At 36.3% G+C, this 21613-nt stretch overlaps 1 protein-coding gene across 1 annotated transcript; it reads right to left on the minus strand.

The window, feature by feature from the left end:
• Window positions 1-2237: 2237 nt before the first annotated feature.
• On the minus strand, window positions 2238-4579 carry LOC111986905 (B3 domain-containing transcription factor VRN1). Its single transcript, XM_024018603.2, has 4 exons — window positions 4430-4579; window positions 2948-3581; window positions 2705-2862; window positions 2238-2611 (listed from the first exon to the last, which is right to left on the minus strand). The coding sequence occupies exons 1-4, from the start codon at window positions 4553-4555 to the stop codon at window positions 2351-2353; spliced, it is 1179 nt and encodes a 392-aa protein (XP_023874371.2). The 5' UTR covers window positions 4556-4579; the 3' UTR covers window positions 2238-2350.
• Between the last annotated feature and the right edge of the window lie 17034 nt (window positions 4580-21613).

Genomic DNA, 21613 nt, shown 5'->3' on the forward strand with positions numbered 1-21613 from the left:
TTATTAATATGGCCACTCATATGGCACATTTAAGTCTTTGGTATTTCTGATATTTAAAACAAGTTACTCTGAAAAAATTGGCATACATTAAATATGAGTTTGGTTTCTTCTAAGTAAGCCTGCCATCATATTTTGCAACTCATGGTCAAACATAAGATGGTAAAGCAAACATCTTGTTCATCAAGCAAGCTTTGTAAATCACAAATCAAACAAAATCCATAAACATTTGAATATAAAATCAAGAAAAATAGAGAATTTAAAGCTTCTAACAAAAAACCCATATCACAAAGACTGAAATTCAGAGCATAGATTACCATTCTCTCGGAGCAGTACTCTGGTAGGAAAACTTTGAAGAATCTAGTGCATCTCTTTGTGGTGGTGCTGCTCATGTTCTTCACCATTTTCTCTCAGGATGAATATCAAAAACATTGAGCAATCACACAATGTGAGCAAAGAGTGTACTTTCCATTGTGTTATTTAAGTCCACAACCCAATTCCCACATGCAGCGCGTCTAGGATACTCTCAGATCAAAGATATGATAGGCACTCGGTTGGGTTGCACTAGCCATTGATTGTGAGTGGGGGAGTGTTTTTGGAATCAAGAAAACGACTCAAAAGTCAGAACTGTAGGATGGGGTCTTTAATCTTTATCAAGTTAGAGAATGCAGTAGACATTTCCAGTAAAAAGTGTCTGCATTTTGAACAAGTTTTACATCCATTTTTGGTCATTGGGTCCACTTTATTGCTACTTCTCTCAACTCCCTTACTTCATCTTACACATCTTTTAAATATTCTCTCTGCTACCAAATCCCATCCCTCTCTCCTGTCCTAAATTGCTATCTTTTTTATTTTTTATTTTTGGTTACATTGATAGTAAGATGTAAACATATAGTTGTCTTTAGTAAAAATATCCTAAATTGCCATCAAAACCTCTAACTATAAGGTAATAAATTACCGCTAGTCTTAAAAAGTATAAGTTATTTAACCATTATTTTAACACTCTGCTCTTGTGTGAGTTTAAAGTCACTCTTAAAATAAGATCCAAGAGATGGATTCAACATATGAGATAAAGTAAAGACATAATTCAAACTCAAACCAGATAATCCGATACTTTAACCCAAAATGAGTTATTAGAAAACTAATTAATGTAATCATTTAACAATTATTATGATTCAAGGAGTCTAAATACATAAAACATCTCACCATCTAAAACATAAACTGAGACCTAATTAAGATCCTCTGTCCTTGGAGCCTGACATCACATCACAGCAGCTAAGCAAGTCTCTCACCTAACCATTGTGGACAGAAAAAATGCTAAGAGGCTAGAATCACAACTTATGTCATAACTTGCTACTTTGTGAGTGGTGAAGAAAAAGTAGTATGTCTACACATCTACCACTCATAACTTGATATGGAAAGAATTGTGACAAAAATTGTGTAATAAATTATGGTCCTAACATTGTTCTTGTGGACACTGGGAATCACCGACAGCCTTAAAATTTTGACAGCAATAGCATTCAACCCTCATCATGCCAAAATCACTAATGAACTTAAACAAAGTACCCCTGCTAGAAATATTGGATTAAGTTACATCTCTCAATGGGGTATCTCTACTGCAGATACTACATTAAGCTACATCTCAATAGGGGTACAAAGTACAAACCCCACCCAGAGACCCCACCTTCCAAGATAACCCAAATGAAACCCAACCTCAAAATACCAAAACACACAGCCCAAACTTCATCAAACAGATCAAACCCAAAAACCTATACATCCTCAATCAAGGACAGTAACATATCTAGGAAATAAAAGACCCAACCATCCCACCACAAAACAAAAAAGTGATTAAGAAATTTATTTATGTGGCACAATTCACATTTATTTCTGTCGATCATTATTCCTTTTACAGTAAAATTGTAGATAGCTAAAGCTTAGCATTATTAAATAGATATATCATCTATGAAGCTCCTGCTCTTCTAGTATCAACCACTTATGCTAAGGGAAATGTGAAAACTTTCCACTTTCCAACTAACCAGATTCGATGCTATGGTCTAAGTTCAAGATTTTGGTAATCTAATAGTCTATCAACCGCAAATTTAACCATGCAAATTAGTCAAAAGACACAAGTTAGTGGAGTCATACGACAAGATTCACTAAACTGTCGAACTTTGGAATAAAACACATTTCAATCAACCACATATGAGACAAATAGGTAGATATTTAAGTTAGTTCTACAAAACCAACAACATAAACCACGAATTTTGGCAAGTCATGTCCAAAGTTTAAAGCCTTAAGTTCTTTATAATTTAAAAAAAAAGAAAAAAGAAAAAAAAAAAGCCCACACATTAATTTACATCCCTGAATAATCAATCGCACGAAATATGTGAACTTCTAAGACAATAGTCTCCCGGTTGATCAGCTCAAAGACAAGGACATCTCCTTCTTCCAAATCATGTTCCCTAGCAAATGTAGCCCATCCCTTGCCTATACTCCTTCCTGCACCTGAACCCTCTCTATAGAAGCATCGTGCAGGGAACCGTTTTCCCTCAGAATCCTGAAGTGCGATGGACTCTGAAGGAAGATACTTCATAGCAAATCCAGCAGGCACATACTACATAAGCAAGAAAAATATGAAACTAAGCATGTTGCAACTAAATCACATATCTTGGTGAAACTTAAAATCAGCACACAAACTGTAACTCACCACAAAACTATTATATATGTTATGACGCCGCAAGATAGCTTTGAAAAAGGGATATTCAGACTGAAACATATCGGCAGCTTTTCTTGCCCTTTTCCTTGCTGCTTGGATCGTTTTAGAAAATTTGGAAAACCCTGAAGTTGCTGAAAAGTCATCTACTTCTGCGGTTAGCAAACTAGCCATGAGAAGAATTATCTAATAGCATGCCACAATGTAAAAGCATATATGTAATTTTATAGAGCTTACTATATTTGGATTTTGGATTCCTTTTGCCCGAAGAATAGAACCTGTCTTCCTTAGGAGTTTTTGCGGCTTCCTCATCAAATTTTGCAAATTCACTTTCTTTGTGATGACCACATTTATCACAGGATTGAGTAGCTGCTTGTCCACCACTACATGCACCCTTTCTTATGTGCCTCTTCTTTCTATCAGTCCAAGTTGTATATTTATTACGCTTTTTGAGTACTCCTTGACTAAAATACTCGTCAGAAGACCAACTTTCTGAAGAGTTCTGGGAAGGGCTATAAGTAGTTGAAACCGATATATCATTATACCCAAAATCTTTCTCCTCTTCTTCATTCGCTACTGAATTAGGTTCCGCATCGCTACTTAGACTGTCAATGGGATAATCAATCTTGCCAGCAGTCATATCGAACATAAAAAGAACATTGAAAGATGAATTTCCTTCATATTTGAAGATTAAAATATGGCCATTACTGATAGAGTGGTAATCCAAAAACTTGTCCCACCCATCACTAAACCAAGTGCCATTTTCATCTTTCTCCAAACCCAATTGCCAAACCCGACCATTGGGACCATTGACTGTAGCAATAGAAGAAAGTTGGTCCCCAAATTTCTGTAAAAAAATTTCTGGCAGCCTCTGCAGCAGGTACCAAATGAAATTACTCCTAGTAATTGATTTATTATATATTGCAGATATGACTTCATCACTCATATAATTGACAAAAAACGTAAGAAATAGTAGTTCATCAACAAAAACGTAAGAAATAGTATGGATACACAAACAAAAAATTCAATACCACTTGCCCCAAATGCTTGTGTTATTAGTAAATGTATCTCAAAAAGACTGTTAGGAAAGAATAAATTTAATCATTTAACTCTTATTCTAAAATTTGTGGCCATGTGTAGGCTCAAACTCTTCCTTAATAGAAGGTGTCCAATACTATGGTACTATGATAAACTAGAAAACCACTTGTTCCAAAAGCTTACAATGTTAGTAAATTTAATCATTTTCCCATTATGTAATTTTCTCTTATAGAATCAAGTGACATCAAGAAGGCCCATGCATCTGTTAAAAAGTTCTCATCATGGAAAAAATGTATCATTTTATTTAAATCAAATATATTCCACTGTTTTGGTAACATGAAGCATTCCCAATAAAAGGATTATGCATGGTTACTCAATGTGTTACACCAAATTAGTCTCTCTTTTTTTAATGGAAATGGAATAACAAGACCCAATTTTAAACACTCATCATCTTCTTTGGTTTTCTCAGAAACCAAACAGAAAGTTAAGTAGCCTCAGAAAACAGACAAGTGTAAAGTAACAATCTTTATTTTTTGTTTCTCCACTATTATGTTTTATTCAAAGAAACAAACAATGTAACACTTGTACGTACCTACGTAACGTAAGAGACCTCAAAGTGTTTCATTCAAGAACAAAACAGAGAATGACCCAGAAAAGTTTTGAGGAACAAAAAACACATACAAGTATCTTTTCGTTGAGAACAATCTTGAAGAAAGTCTCGGGATCCCTTGTGGGATACTTGCAACGCCGTTCACGCTTGTCTGTGGACTCCACTCCCATGCGCCGAGTCCTTGGCCTAGACGCCATAGCAAAGCAAAGCACTCTCAGTGTCAGAGATTGAGAAACAAAGTGAAAGAGAAAGATGGTGGAAGAAACTGAGTATATAGAGACACGTTTCACGGAGTCAGTTGCAGAGTGAGTGTCATACCCTCTCTGTGTAACGCCACGTTCATGTAGTTTTCGGAAATACCGTTGCTTTTTTTTTTTTTTTTTTTTTTTTGAGGTTTCTTTGTTATTTTTTTTTATGGGTTAATTAAGCTACTCAAAAAATAAGATATATGAGTAAATTTAATATTAAATTGATTAGAAATAGATAATAAAAAAATTCAAAATAATATCAAAAAATTCAAATCCCTCGTACAATTCTAAAATCCCACTACCAAGTCTTCCAACTGCTAACAAGAAAGAATTGTGGAATATGCATTCAAATCAGTTTTTGGATAAATTAACATAACTGTTAATAAATTTTTTTTAACATACCTATTAGTTTTTCAAACTTAAAGAAGAAATTGATACATAAAAAATAAAAAAAAAATAAAAAAAACTATTTCTTTTAAACAATGAAAAAAAATCACATTCATAAATTCAAAATTTCAAACTTCACTAATAATTGATTTTGTTAAAACTACTTGTCATTTTTCTATTACTATACAATGAATTTTAAATTTTACAAAAAATAATTCAATTCAAAGGAAAAACGTTAGGTATTTTAATTGATACATTTGTATACATTGAATTTTCTGAATAAATGAGACTATCTTTTATCCAAAAAAAAAAAAAAAAACTGCTACATAATTTGAAAAGAGTTTTGTAGTAATTCCGTAGCACTTGTTTAATCTCTTTTATTAGAACTAGGTTCGAGTTTCCCTTCTACTACTTATTGTCAGTTGTCACAAACTAATTATATACTCCAATTTATAATCCAATTTAATTTCTTTATCATATTAGATTAAATATAAGTAGAGTCGTCAATCGAGCTTAAGTTTGAATTTTTTTAACAAAGTAAAGGAAAATAAAATAACATAAGAAGAGATCATACCTCTACTTGGCTTTAAAAAAAAAAAATATTGGGGTTTGCTTTGCATTTATGGTGTTCATGATTAACCTTGCAAATTTGAAAATAAATTATCAATGTTTGATTTTGAGTTTAAGTTGGATTTGTTAGAGAGATAAAATTTCACTCATTGTTAAGTTTGGATTAAACAAAAATTGTGGGGACCCGAGGGCCGAGGAAGGATACAACAAGTTGTGACTATTATTATAAAAGCATTCTAAGCCCGAGAAGGGGATTCACCTGAGGATAGGAGGAGAAGGGACAAAATACTTCTTGGAAGTCCGAACGGAGAGGATAGTGTTCAGAAAGAGAGTCAAGGTAGGTGAAGGAAGTTTCCAGTGAAAGCTAACCTATTGCCTCTGCATTAAATGACTGGCAACAGTTTTATCAGCTGTATTGATGAGGAAGTAACCTGAATAGTAGAATTTACAGCTAAACAGCTTTTTTTACCACCTTCAACAGAAGTTTAAAGGGACAAGTGTCCTAAGGAGAGTCTGGAGGATTGTAGATGGAGGGCTAGGATGCAATAAGCTTGGGAGTATATAAAGAAAGAGGACTTCCAAATGAAGGAGGTTAGAGAAAAATAAATAAAAATAAAAGGAGATTAGAACAAGAACAGTGATAAAGAGAGGGAGAGAGAGAGAGAACGGGGTACATCCTTGTGCAAGAACATTGTCATCGAACGAGATTGTAAAGAACCATTTATATACTTAATCTTTGACTTTCATTCATTCCCTCTCTGTCTGAATCCTCGGGCTAAGCCCAACTTGTTTTACCCCACTCTCTTTACAAATATTTATTGATTTGGGCCTAGCTGGATAGCACAAAATTCACTATTCTAAGTGAGTTTGGGCCGCCAGATTTCCGTGCCCCTACAAAAATAATTTTTTTTTTTTAAAATGATAATGATGAGTTTGAATTTGAGTTGGATTTATTAGAAAGATAGATTTTCACTCCTTGTTATGTTGAGACTAAACAAAAAAATATATATTTTTAAAATAAAATGATAATTTTTTTTAAAAATATTGTGCTGATATGGAAAATTATGAGAATTTCAGAGGTTTCGATTTATATATACTAGCTTGTAACCCATGCTTATACATGGAAACACTTAAAGATATATAATAAGATGCATAATATAATTCATATATATATATATATATATAATTTAAATGCTATTGATAATCATTTTATATTTTGTCAACTCTTTAAAAAATTTGTAAGTATATTATTAGGTATAAAATGTAAATTATCCATTTTTTTTTAAAAAAATTTATTGTGAAGCATTTTTTTGTAAAGATTCATTTATTCTAGACTCTTTTGGTTTTTGTACTTAATAATTCACTTGGATGAATATTTATGATGTGGTCTACATCATATCATATATTATATAATAAAAGTTAGGGTTAGACGTGGTTGCACCAAGTGACTTCACCAAATTGCATAATTTTTTTTATAGATTTTTAGATTAAAATATATATATATATATCATTTTTCTTCTCCTATAATCTCTAAATTGATAAAAATCTTAATTTGATTATAATCCAAATTCTTCATCTAATCATTATTTTTTAAGTGAGTGTATTATAAAAAAAAGCAATAACTTTTTTTTTTTTTAATTACTACACTAGACGCTCTAATGCATCTTTAACTGCATAATTTTTTTTTTAGATTTTTAGATTTAAATATATATATATATATATATATTTTCTTCTCCTATAATTTCTAAGTTAATAAAAATTTTAATTTGATTACAATCCAAATTCTTCATCTAATCTGTCTAATTCTTATTCAATTTTAATTTGATAACAATCCAAATTCTTCATCTAATCCATTTAACAAGCAAGTTTAAGTTTAAGTAAGACTCTTATTCTATTTGTTCTTATCGACTTATTTGGATAAAGTAATAATAAGTATTGTATCAATTTTTTTATAAAGTAACAATTTTACTTTTAGCCTAATTTAAACGTTAATTGTCGTTGTTTTTTTTTTTTTTTGGATAAAGTATCAAATGATAGCTAATATGTATTAACATAATAAGTTTAAGTTTAAGTAAGAATCTTATTTGATAAAGTAACAATAAGTATTGTATCAATTTTTTTTAAGTAACAATTTTACTTTTAGCCTAATTTAAACATTAATTGTTGTTGTTGTTGTTATTGTTTTTTTTTTTTTTTGGGATAGAGTATCAAATGATAGCTAATATGTATTAACATAATAGGTTTAAGTTTAAGTAAGACTCTTATTTGATAAGGTAACAATAAGTATTGTATCAATTTTTTTTAAGTAACCGTTTTACTTTGAGCCTAATTTAAGCATTAATTGTTGTTCTTTTTGTATGTGGATTAAGTATCAAATGATAGCTAATATGTATTAACATTAACATAAACGTAATTAAAAAATCTAATTTAGGTCCAAAAAAAAAAAGGATAAAGTAACCCAAAAAAAAAAAAACTAATATATATATATATATATATTAATTGACAAATTTTGCAAAAAAATAAATAACAAATTCAAATCCACGTAAGTTTGAGGAAAAGCATACAAATTTTGTTTCATGATATTGACAAAAATAATATAACAAAAAAAAAAAAAAAAAGGAATTGTGGGGGACAAGGATCCAAAGCTATTAATTAAATGCACGAGGGTATTTCCAAGGAGGTAAACTTTGCNTAATTATCGACGTTAATTGTCGTTGTTTTTTTTTTTTTTTTTGATAAAGTATCAAATGATAGCTAATATGTATTAACATAATAAGTTTAAGTTTAAGTAAGAAATCTTATTTTGATAAAGTAACAATAAGTATTGTATCAATTTTTTTTAAGTAACAATTTTACTTTTAGCCTAATTTAAACATTAATTGTTGTTGTTGTTGTTGATTGTTTTTTTTTTTTTTGGATAGAGTATCAAATGATAGCTAATATGTATTAACATAATAGGTTTAAGTTTAAGTAAGACTCTTATTTTGATAAGGTAACAATAAGTATTGTATCAATTTTTTTTAAGTAACCGTTTTACTTTGAGCCTAATTTAAGCATTAATTGTTGTCTTTTTGTATGTGGATTAAGTATCAAATGATAGCTAATATGTATTAACATTAACATAAACGTAATTAAAAAAATCTAATTTAGGTCCAAAAAAAAAAGGATAAAGTAACCAAAAAAAAAAAAACTAATATATATATATATATATATTAATTGACAAATTTTGCAAAAAAAAATAACAAATTCAAATCCACGTAAGTTTGAGGAAAAGCATACAAATTTTGTTTCATGATATTGACAAAAAATAATATAAAAAAAAAAAAAAAAAAAAGGATTGTGGGGGACAAGGATCCAAAGCTATTAATTAAATGCACGAGGGTATTTCCAAGGAGGTAAACTTTGCAAAGGATCCTTAAAAAGAGCTTACATGACTTGTAGAGAAGTTAAGCTGTTGCATTTAATAATGGCTCTGAGGACTCCCACCCAACCTTGGAGGGACGAGAATCCATGGTAAAGGGAGCATAATGCAACCTGAAGAGAGAGAAGAGTGACTTGGCATTGAACCAGAAAGAGAAGAAGGAGGAAGGACATAGAAGTCATCCCCTCCACATTCAATGCATTGCAACTACTTGCCTGCCGCATTAATGGAGAAGTGATCATGAATAGTGCCTACATAACTAAAACTTCAGTGTAAGCCTTCTAGTAAGGCCTTGATGGGACAAGTATCAAGGAAGTGTGATCCTAACCCTCCAAATATAGAGCCCAGATGCATTTTGGCTAACTATATAAAGCCAAGAAACATCTAGATCAAGGAAAAAAGAAAGGAGAGAAGAGAGAGAGAGAGAACAGGAGATAAATCAATCAACTATAAAACCCTTCCTCAGACTAAACTCGAGGATGGACACTTAGCTAATAAATGGCCTCCTCTTTTCTTTTGGTGTGCTCACTTCATACCACGAATTAATCTGTTTACTATTAGCTGTATTGTAGTTAGGTACTTAAAAGGGTTGACCTTACATTCCACCTCTAAAAATATATTGTGTGTGCAAAAATAACACGTTAGGGTCCACTTGGTTTTTTAGCTGTCAATTTTTGCCCATATTTTTTAATTTAGTTGACACCCCAAGCACAAAGAAGAGTTTAAAAGGCACTACCAAATTCTAGTAATGTGTCGATAGAACACTATAACTTAGGGGAGTGGCATGAGAAAAGGCCGACTAAAGCAGTAGCGATTCCTATGATAGCATTTATTGAGGGATGGATGAGGATTCCCATAGGTAGAGTTACTAGGATTTCTGAGTCTTTATAGACTTTGCCTCACTCAATGTGTTCTGAACATGTTTAGGATTTTAGGTAGTGCAGACACAATAAATGATAAGATGGGTATAAATCTCACTCATAATGACATTAACTGGGTGTATAGTTTTCAAAAAATAACGAGGCAGGATATTACCTAAAAACTAGGGTTCCGCCATTAGGTTAATTTCCTGCCTTTTCGAGACAAATAAAGGCATGGACAAGAATTTTCTTATTGTTTCAGGGGAATGGCATGATGAACTTCACTGCCCGATCAAAGATGGCATTCCAGGTGGGGTGTATTAGGGGTGTCTCTAAGACCTTTTGCTTTATTAGGATACTTAACACATACACTTTGTTTCTATTTTCCTATATTGGCCTCTCTCCTTATCTTCGCTTCATTTTTTGTTTTTAAGACAAAAAGGCTACCGCCAAAAGACAAATTTTGGTGAACTTCCCCTTGTCGAACCAAGTGTTGAGATTCGAGATCTTCCTTCACTGAGACGGCCAACTCCGAGCATACACATCATCCTTGGCTTCAAACCAATCTCTACTCACTTCTAAGTTTCCAAACATGTAATCAAGGCCAAAGACCCGCATCTGGGTTGGTTGACATGGTGTTGAAAGGTTCATCCAAAACCCCTCCTACCGGAACTCAGCTCGTGAAACTCCCCACCCTAACAAAGGCTCAACTCGAGGTTGAAGAAGTCATATCTTCTGACAAAGAGGTTGAAGTTAAATCCGAAGAACTTGAATAGGAATCTAAGGGAGAGAGTATCGAAAGTCTTGTTCGAGACGAAGATTTTGAAGTCTTCTACCATCAGGACAAGATCGAGGACGTAGCATCTGCTTCGATATCTTTTGCAATCATAGTAAGCGAGGACTAGGGGGCTATTAAGGTTCTGGAGGCAATTGTAATAGAAAAGAAGTTGCCGATTTACTATCCTTGTTGGAGTCTCACACTAGGGGCGCTACTCTTGAAATTACCGTGGTGCCCAAGCCTTGATGCCAGCCCCACCTCCTCCTACTCAAACCGAGCCAGCTAACAAAAAGCAGAAAAGAGATAAGAAGGGAGGCAAAGGGTCAACCGAAGAAGGGGAGATCTGGGAAGAAACTCCTCCCGAACAAGCAAAATAGTCAAAGTAACTCGATCTCAAAGAGGAAGGAGGAGAGACCTCGGAGGCAGTTCTAGAGCACTGTCCTTGTGTTCCTAACTGGAACCCCCTTCTTGTATTAGATGGATCCCCCCTCCTTGAGATTCGTCAATCCATAACTTAGGTAACGGAAGGGTGGGCTATATTGCCGATTCGATAGAGCATGCACTTCTTCTACCTTGGGATATGGTCGAGCTCCGAAATTTGAAAAAGCACGAGATGTTTCTATCCCTGAAAAGGACTTGGCTCTAGTAGATGCTTCTCCTTTTTTTTTTTTTTTTTTTTTTTTTTTTTTTTTTTTTTTAACATTATTGCCCCTCACTTCATTATTATAAACAACATTTTATTTGTCTAGATTCTAAACCTCTTTCTCCATCTGCAAATTTCTAGGCCACCCAGGCAGCTCACTTGGCCGAGGAATGGGTTGATCAAACCCTCCATGAAAAGAAAGAAGAGAAATCCAAACGCTACACTGCCCAAAAGGCCCAAGCCCAAACTGACAAAAAATTGAAGGAGACTTTCCTCAAGCTATTCGAGTGTAGCAAGGCACGGAAAAGTGCTGAGGCTTCAATTGAGAGTTCCAAGAGGTAGGCTCGGGAGCAATCATGCCACCTAAAAGAGGCAGAAAATCAGCTTACACATGCTCGGGTTAGGATTACTAAGCTGACTAAGGAGCTGGAACAGAAAGCTGATGAGATGAGCAAGGTCGAACAAGCAGTGTACAATCTGGGGCAAAACGAAATTGAGGCCCTAGATGCTACTGGAGTTGACCCCTCTTCGGAATTAAAAAAAACCTGGAGAAGGTGTTCTACCCTCCAGCCATCAAGGTAGGGGTGTGTCGGTTCGGTTTCAATCGATTTTCTAAGTGTTGGCCAACCAAAACCGAAATTTTTGATTTATGAAATTCTCAATCGAAACCGACTGAAGTAATTGGAATCAAATTAGTTTCGATTGGATTTCGATTTCGATTGGTTTCGGTGGGTTTTTTTGGTTTCCTTATCACTTATTTTCTAAGAAAAAAAAAACCCAAAATAAAAAAAAGAAAGGAAATTGAAAAAATAAACAAACCTAGAATATAAACAACCAAGCACATGGGTTTTTCAAAATCCTAATGTGACGTTTGGTACGGGGGAATCCACATTACTTATGGCATCCAGATTCCTAGGAATGTGATTCCTAGGAATCACATTCCTAAGAATGTAGGAATCACATTCCTAAGAATGTAGCTATTCCTATGTTTGGTTTATTCCCAGAAATCCTAAATGAATTATTTATTTTTCCTATTATATCCTTAGATTTGAATGTGAACTACCAAGTTATTTAAAATAAAGGGTTAAAATTGTCAATTTATAAAAAATACAATTTCCTTTAAGCCTGGGAATTTGGATTCCTACCTGTTTCAAAGGGAATCCACATTCCTATTGAGAGGGGTTTAAGGGGGGAATCTAGATTCCCTTGGCATTTGATTCCCTAGCATGATTTGCAACCAAACATGAGAATCTTTAAACATTCCTAGGAATCCTAAAACATTACCCTGTACCAAACGCCACATAACTTTATTTGCACATAAAAATTGAAAAAACAGCATTGATTCAATATTAAACAAACCCAGAATATAGAAAAGAGAGAGGAAATTATGGAGAAATTAAAGAGAGAGAGGGGGTCACCGTGGCTCGTGGATGTCGCCGGCAATGTTGTCAAAGACTGGACTCCTTGCCGGCCCAACACATTTGAGAAGCTCTGTTTGTTTGTGGGTTCACCATGCTTTTTCTACTTCAACTTTGCACATTACGGAGTGGGACCCACGGACTATGAGAGAGAAAGAGAGAGCGTTGGCGTAGAGAGAGGCATGGAAGATGGAAATCAAAGAGAAGAGAAGAAAAGAAAAGAATGAGGCTGAGGGCGTGAGGCACTGAGGGCTGAGGCGGCTGAAGTGAAATGTAGAGAGTTGAGTTTTTTATTTTTTGTTTTTTATTTTTTTTATTTTTTAAGTTGGCATAAGACGACGTAGTTTTGTGTTATAAGGAAGAAAAAATTAAAATGTTTTTAGCATGGTTTGAACCTGGGCCAAATATAGTCACACGCATGTCTTACCACTAGACTAGCAGTACACATCTTCAAATATTTTGTACATAGTTATATTTAATACATATCGGTTGGTTTCGGTTTGGTTAGGACTTTTATTTTCTGAAACCGAAACTGAAAATTTCGGTTTTCATTTTTGCAAACCGAAACCGAACCGTACCGAAACCGAATCGAAATTTTGGACATGGTTCGGTCAGTTTCGACCGGTTTGTTCGGTTCCTCAGTTTTTTGCATGCCCTTACATCAGGGTGCAAGTATCTGCTCCATCCTCCTTTGTCATAACTGCCTCTACTCAGCCTACCTGGGTCGAAGACCAACCTTCCAAACTGAGTGAGGGGGCCACAACAACCTCAAGTACAACAAAAAAGACTCCTGCTCCAGACAATGTCCCCTCCTCAGCTGAATTTGTTACCTCAGGATCACGACCTCTTGCTGAAGGGCAATCCACAAAGGCAGCAGAGAAGGAAAAAGGAACCGAAGACCAAGGAGCAAATTAGATGATAGGTTGAGATTCAGTTTTTTTGTTTTCTTCTGTACTTCTATATATTTTTTTTGTAAGGATGTTTGTTGGTGCTGCACCTTATTAGTGAAAGAACTCCTGCCCATCTTTTGCTATATGGTCTCTATTTCTGTCTTCATTCCTTTTGTCATTCTACAATAACTTTTAACATTATTTTTGTATTTACTACAAATTGTTTCATCCTTCTAAGCTTCACCACATATTAACATCTACTGTGCACATAGATTTGCTTCTAAGTCATCCTTTTTGGAGTAATTGTCACTCTGTAACCCTAAAATACTAGATCTCTCCAAACTGATAAAACATGAAAATGAGCATCCCCCAAGTTGCCCGTCCTCAGTGTCAATCTTCAGTTGAGATCACCCTAGAGCTTACAAAGGAAAAAAAAAAAAAGATCCAATTTTCCAAGGGTAAGTGACCCGAGGAATCAAACCTGTCCAAGGCTCTATTCAATCCACAGATAGCAAATTAGGTGTTAATTTACCTAAGGCAAGTGATCCGAGGAATCGAACCTGGCCGAGGTTCTATTTAACTCGTAGTTTACAAATGAGGTGTTAATTTACCCAAGGCAGGTGATTTGAGGAAACAGAACCTGGCCGAGGTTCTGTGTAACCCTTAGTGACAAATTAGTGACAGTTTTAATCAAGACAACAATAATAGAGCTGATTAATACATCTGTTTGAATATACGTAGGTAACTACTTACAGGACTTCAAACTAGAAATAATACTTTCATAAGTTACTTATATTCCCTGGTTGAGGTATTACAGATCCATCTAAGTCTTCTAACCAATAAGTCCCTATTCCAGCTACTGAGGTCACCCAATAAGGCCCTTCCCAATTTGGACCGAGCTTTTCCCACAAAGGATTCTTCATACTTCCAACCACTTTTCGCAAAACGAGGTACCCTAGAATGAACTCCCTTACCTTTACGCCTTTCTCAAACCCTTGTCTAAGTCTTTGTTGATATTGCGCTAATCTCACTGTAGCGACCTCCCTTCTCTCTTCAGCTAGATCAAGGGCAAGGGATAGGAGCTGTTCATTGCTGCTACCAAGGAACTGATCAGTTCTCAATGTTGGAAAGCTAGTTTCTGTAGGGATAACTGTTTCAGATCCGTATGTTATAGAAAATAGGGTCTCTCTAGTGGACCTTCTAGGAGTCGTGTGATACGTCCACAAAACGTGAGGAAATTCATCCACCTACTTTCCCTTAGCCTCCTCCAGTCTCTTCTTTAAACCATGCACAATGACTTTATTTGTGGTCATTACCTGGCCATTGCTTTGGGGGGTATGACGGGGTAAAATATCTATTTTTTATTCCCAAATTACAACAATATCTCCGAAAGGCCTTGCTAACAAATTAAAGCCCATTATCTACGATGAGAGTGTTCGGTACCCCAAATCTTGTTACAATATTTCGACATATAAATCTCTTCACGTCTTGATCTTGAATGTTTGCTAATGGCTCGGCCTCTACCCATTTGGTAAAATAGTCCGTAGCAACAAGTAGATACCTTCGATTCCCTATCACTTTTGAGAATGGTCCAACAATGTCCAGCCCCCATTGTGCAAAAGGCCAAGGGCTACTTAGTGATTCAAAACTCCCCCTAGCTGATGGATATTAGGAGCGTATCTCTGACACTGATCACATTTCTTCACACAGTCCTGGAAGGACTTTTGCATGCTCGGCCACCAATAACCTTGCGTTAAAGCTCTATGGGCAAGCGATCTACCCCCCGTGTGACTTCCACAAATCCTTTCATGCAACTCTTCCAATAAGACTTCCACCACCTCAGGATGGATACATAACAAGTACGGACCTAAATACGAGCGCTTGTATAATTTCTGATCCTCGGACAACCAGAATCTCAGTGCCTTTCTTCAGATTTTATTCACCTAGACCTTGTCCTCGGGCAGGGTTCCATCCACGAGAAATGTAACCACTGGGTCCATCCAACTGGGACCCACCCGTGTAAAGTGTACTCGAACCGGAACTTGTGCGTCGTATGTAGGGGATACAAGATCTTCCACTAGTATAATCTTAGGAAGTTTCTCTTTACCTGTAGTGGCTAGGGTTACTAATGAATCAGCATAAGAATTTTTACTTCGAGGTACTTGTTCCAAAGTAAAAGAGTGGAAGCCCTCTGACAAACGCTTAATTTGATTCAAGTACCAAAGCATCCGTGAGTCCTTTGCTTCATAGTCACCTCTGACTTGTCTAGCTACGAGCATTGAATCACAGTACGCCCTAACAGATTTACCTCTGAGCTTTTGGACAACATTTAATCCTACTTGTGGAGCCTCGTACTCTGCCTCATTGTTCGTCATTGAGAAGCCTAGCCTCAAAGATTTTTCCAAAATAATACCATTCGGCAAGATTATCACAATTCCAATTCCCAACCCTCTCTGATTGGCCACGCCATCGACAAATAACTGTCATGGCTACTGAGTCAGTATTGAACTCACACCTACTACTTCCTCGGGCTTCCTTGCTTCTTCGGAGTCACCTAACTCAATGAACTCCGCGACCAAGTTTGCTAAGATTTGCCCTTTCACAGCCATTCGAGGCAAATATTTAATGTCAAACGCACCTAGCATAGTACCCCATTTTGCCACCCTTCTAGTGTAATCCAACCTTTAAAGTAATGCTTGCAAGGGCAACTGGATTAGGACGATCACCGTGTGGGCTTGGAAGTATTGCGGCAGCTTCTTGGTGGCATGAATGATAGCCTGTATAGCCTTCTCAAGGTGTAGATACTTGACCTCAGCCTCTTAAAGGGATTTTCTGACATAGTACAGCGGTTTTTGAACTCTTTCATTAACCCGTATTAGGACCAAGTTCATAGCATGCTGCGCTACAACAATATAGGCATACAAAACCTCCTCCTTCTTTGGTTGGGATAAAACTAGTGGATGGGCCAGATACGCTTTCAGATCCTTGAAAGCCCTATCATACTCTTCGGTCCATGTAAAAACCTTCCACTTATGCAACAGCGGAATAAACGGCCTACACCGATTAGCGGACCTTGATATGAACCTGTTTAGGGTTGCTGTCATCCCAGTAACCCGTTGCACCTCCTTAGGATTCCGAGGAGGGTGCAAATTATGAATAGGTTTAATTTGGTCAGGATTAATTTCAATCCCCTCATTCCCAAAAATTTTCCAGACTTTACACCAAAAGAACACTTAGCAACGTATAGGCGTAGCTTATGCTTTCTCAAGATTGTAAATAGTTCTTTAAGATTTGTTAGATGCTCGGACTCTTTTTTACTTTTCATTACCATGTCATTGATATATGCCTCCATGTTCTTCCCCAACTGGCTCTTGAACATTCTCGTCACCATTCTCTGGAACATAGATCCAACGTGTTTTAGGCCAAATGGCGTTACTTGGTAATGGTAGTTCACCGTTTAAGTGAGAAAGGCCATTTTTTCCAGATCTAACAGCGCTAAAGTGATTTGATGGTACCCTTGAAAAGCATCCAAGAAGCTCATCCTAGGGTGTCCGAATGTTGCATCCGCTAACTGATCTATCCTTGGGATGGGAAACGGGTCCTTTAGGCAGGCTTTATTAAGGTCCATAAAATCCACGCAAACTCTCTATTTCCCGAACTTCTTCTTTACTACTATAGTATTGGCCAACCATTCAAGGTAAAATACATCTTTAATTGCCCTAGCCTGCTTAAGTTTTTAGACCTTATCCTTTACAGCTTGGAATACTCTTTAGACGAACACCGAGGTACTTGCTTCTTCGGAGTAGCCCTAGGATTAACATTTAAGTGATGGCAAATGAACTCGAGATCAATCCCAGGTGCTTCATATGCGCTCCAAGTGAAAATATCCAAATTCCTATTCAAAAAATCTACCAACTGTTTCTTATCCTCTATTGGGAATTGAGTCCCAACATGAAAGTACCTTTCCACGTCCCACTCAATGACGACATTTTCCAATTCCTCACATGATATTGAACAATCTAAGGAGAGTGGCAAACTGAGCTGTGATTGCTATAAGACAGGTTCTGTCTCCAAAGGACTCATCTCGGGAGCATGATGGTTAACCGCTGCCACCAAACACTGCCTGGCCACTACTTGGCATCCTACCAGCTCGGCTACCCCCTTGCTAGTGGGATATTTTAACTTTACATGCAGAGTTGAGGAGACCACCCCCATAACATGTAGCCATGGTCTCGCGAGAATGGCAGTATATGGAGAAAAGGCCTTAACCACTATGAAATTCACACTCACCACCTTCTCCCCTGTCTGTACACGTAATCGGATCATACCTTTTGTAATAGTAACTTCCCCATCAAACCCGACTAAAAGAACGTCATAGTTACTCAAATCCTCCAATTTAAGCCCTAGACCCCTAAATAGATCAGGGTACATAATTTCAGTCTCACTACCTTGATCAATCATTACTCTTTTCACGTCGAATCCCGCTATCTGCAAGGTTACCACCAACGCATCGTCATGCGATTGAATTGTCCCTTCCTTATCCTACTTTGAAAATCCCAAAATTGGCTATTCCGAAATCCTGGGTTTCTTGCACAGTGCTTCTTTTTCATATCCATCCAACTACGAAGATATTGCCATTAGCCTACTGACTGAATCAGAGTATTCCCTTGGGGTCGCAAAGATGACGTTTATCGTTCCCAAGGATGATCGGGGAGCTCCATTTCTTTGCGACCATGTGGCGAGTTGACCTCTTTGACCATCTAGCTGTTGTAAAAATTGTTCTAGTTTGCCAGCTTTGATTAACTGGTTAAGGAAGTCTTGTAAAGTCCTACAGTCCTCGATTGTATGACCTTAGTCTTGGTGGTATTGACAATACAAACTCTAGTTTCTTTTAGTGGGATCTCCTCCCATTTTGTTCAGCCACTTAAAGTAAGACTCACTTTTGATCTTCTTTAATACTCAATAAATCCGCTCTTTGAACACCGAGTTACTGCCTAAGGGCCAACAAGGCTACAAGATGCCTGACTGAAAAACTCCCTCCTCAGTTGAGAGGATGTGAATTGACTCGATGAGCTATCCCTTCAATCGGGATTGAAGACCTTGGCTTTTCCCTTGCTAGAGTTTTGATTATCCTCAACCTTTATATGCTTTTCAATCCGATCCATCAGTTGATGCATACTCTGAGGTGGTTTCATAGTTAGTGATTTCCACAAGTTGAAATGTGAAGGAAGGCCTACCTTAATGGTTCTCACAACAACGTCTTCGAAGTCTCCATCAATCTCATTATAAACTTCCCAATACCTATCCGAATAGTTCTTTAAAGTCTCTCCCTCTTTCATGGACATTGACAGTAGAGAGTCTAGGGGTTTAGGGACCGGGCTACATGTCACAAACCTTGCCCCAAAGGCCCTGTTTAGCTTTTTAAAGGAATGTATGGACCCTTCCTCAAGGCTATTAAACCACCTCATGGCAACCGAACCTAGGCTTGAGCGAAAGACCTTACACATAAGGGCTTTATTTTTGGAGTGGATAGTTATTCTTTGATTAAAGTGACTAACATGTTCAATAGGATAGGTCCTACCATTATAAATGGTAAAGGTAGGTTGGTTGAAGCGACAAGGGAGCTCAACCTATTCAACACGTCGAGAAAAAGGGGAGTGGGATATCTGAAGGAAAGCCTTTCCCATGGCATCATGCCCCTGGCTCCTTCTTGGTGGAGTTTTGGACCTTATACGATATTGCTTTCGTCCAGAAGTTCGATGGGATGACGACGTGAATGATTCACTAGGCGGAGTTCTACTTTGTGGATAGTAACTTTCGTCGCTTCCCGTACTTGAATATTGATTCGGGAAAGGCATTCTATCCTTCCTTACTTGAGCTCTGCGATAAAGACGTCGACGTAATCATTCCACTTTTTTCTCCAAGTTATGCACCTCCTCATCACACGAATGGTGACTGGCTTCATGCTGGCCAGTTCGCTCAAAATGAACAAAGGGCGCCTTTTCGCTTGAAGTATGAGCCACCTGACGGTCCCTCCTTCGCTCAAGATTAACAAAGCGTCTCTATGCTGAGAGCCCATGGATTCCAACGATCTGCTACGCCTGGGACCGGCCATAACAGTAAGATTTTTGCAGGGGTACCTTAGGAGACCTTCCCACAAACAGCACCAATTGTGGCGGACAAAAATTAACAGCTAAAAAACCAAGTGGACGTTGACGTGTTATTTTTGCACACACAATATATTTTTAAAGGTGGAATGCAAGGTTAACCCTTTTAAGTACCCAACTACAATATAGCTAATAGTAAACAGATTAGTTTGTGGTATGAAGTGAGCACACTAAAAGAAAAAGAGAAGGCCCTTTATTAGCTAAGTGTCCATCCTCAGGTTTAGTCCGAGGAAGGGTTTTACAGTTTATCGATTTATCTCCTGTTCTCTCTCTCTCTCTCTTCTCTCCTTTCTTCTTCCTTGATCCAGATGTCTCTTGGCTTTATCTAGTTAGCCATAATGCATCTGGACTCTAAATTTGGAGGGTTAGGATCACACTTCCTTGATACATATCCCATCAAGACCTTACTAGTAGGTCTTACACTGAAGTTTTAGCTGTGTGGGCACTGTTCAAACTTAATGGGGAAGTGTGAACACTACTAGCTTTGTAGTATTCACACTTATTATTATTATTAAATATAGACACACATACAGAGTAGTGTGAATACTACTAGCTTTGTGATCATTTAAAAAAAAAAAAAAAAATTCCTGACCTCTTGCCTAATCAAATTCCTTTCTCTCTTTCTCTCTCTCACTTTATGAAGATAATAATAAACAAAAAATAATGATTGATTATTTAAATAAAATAGAAGGTAGAATAAATAATCTGATGTAGATATTTTTGAAAAATGGTTGTACAAAATATAAAAAGTAAGTCCTTACATTAAAATAGACAAAAATATGTGCACAAGCTAATGTGAATGCTTACAGTGCATTAGAAATATTTTTTCTTTGCAGCAACATAAAACACAATGCTAGAGCAATTGCAGAATCCTGTATTCATTTGGGAATTCTGCATTCATTTGGGAACTGGAGTGAAAAGTGTAACTTTGAAGAATGATGCAATTCGGACATGCTGTTCTGGTCCAGCCAAATTATTGGGGAAATAGATTTATAGCCTAAGTCAATACACAAACACCTGCATATAAACCAGCTAAGTTTATTTAAAAAAAAAAAAAAAAAAAACCCACAAAAGAGGAAAAGAGTTAACTAGATTGCTTTGGTTGTTGCTAAAATAGATTATAACCACTGGCAAAGTACAGAGAAAAGTTTTTTTTTTTAAACACGATCAGGAGAATTAGTAGCAAAGTTTCAATATCTTCACTAGTCTAATAAATATATCATTACAGGAAAACTATTACATTCGGCAATTTACATAGCAATTGATTGTTATAATTGATAAGACAGTTCTGATATCATATTAGAAAAGAAGATGCATCACATTCTAGACTAAACAAGTCGAATGCAAAGTTTTTTAGATTGGAAAGTCCAAAACCAATCTAACAATAGATAGCATGAAGAGAGGTGCCTAGCTATGCTCTTTTCATTTCACATATTTGTAGAATGTATCCCTTCTCACCTTGAGAAGATGATGGCATTTGTGCAAAACACAGTCAGTGACATTTGAGTTTTAGAGTGCAGATGGGAGAACTTTATTAGTGATACTCTCCAACAGAATTGCTCTTTCAGAAATATGGAAATCAAGAGAAGAAAATGCAGGACTGGTGTCTACGTTTGTAGATTTAAAACTTCCCAATAATTTCCTTGAAACAACATTGTTACATGCAAACATATTCACTATGTAGACTTGAAATGTAGGATCTTGGAGCAAGAAACAACTCTGCTGGACCAATTAACCAACAATAGCCATTCCATGTCCATTCATCAATGCATTCAACAAACCATATTTGCCAGGGTTTAAGAGCTTAGCATAGGGAATGAGACTCTGTTTTGAGTCAACATATAGCATTGTGCATCTCTTCTACATGGAATAC

Source organism: Quercus suber, unplaced genomic scaffold, assembly GCF_002906115.3.
Source record: "Quercus suber isolate HL8 unplaced genomic scaffold, Cork oak 2.0 scaffold_240, whole genome shotgun sequence".
NCBI lineage: Eukaryota > Viridiplantae > Streptophyta > Magnoliopsida > Fagales > Fagaceae > Quercus > Quercus suber.

Bases quoted from the DNA above. Each gene is read 5' to 3' on its own strand.
- LOC111986905 (XM_024018603.2), bottom strand. From the start codon at position 4,555: ATGGCGTCTAGGCCAAGGACTCGGCGCATGGGAGTGGAGTCCACAGAC. The intron at 2,863-2,947 runs GTAAGCTCTATA...TGCTAACCGCAG, and splicing joins GAATCCAAAATCCAAATATA to AAGTAGATGACTTTTCAGCA. The intron at 2,612-2,704 runs GTGAGTTACAGT...TTGCTTATGTAG, and splicing joins ACATATATAATAGTTTTGTG to TATGTGCCTGCTGGATTTGC.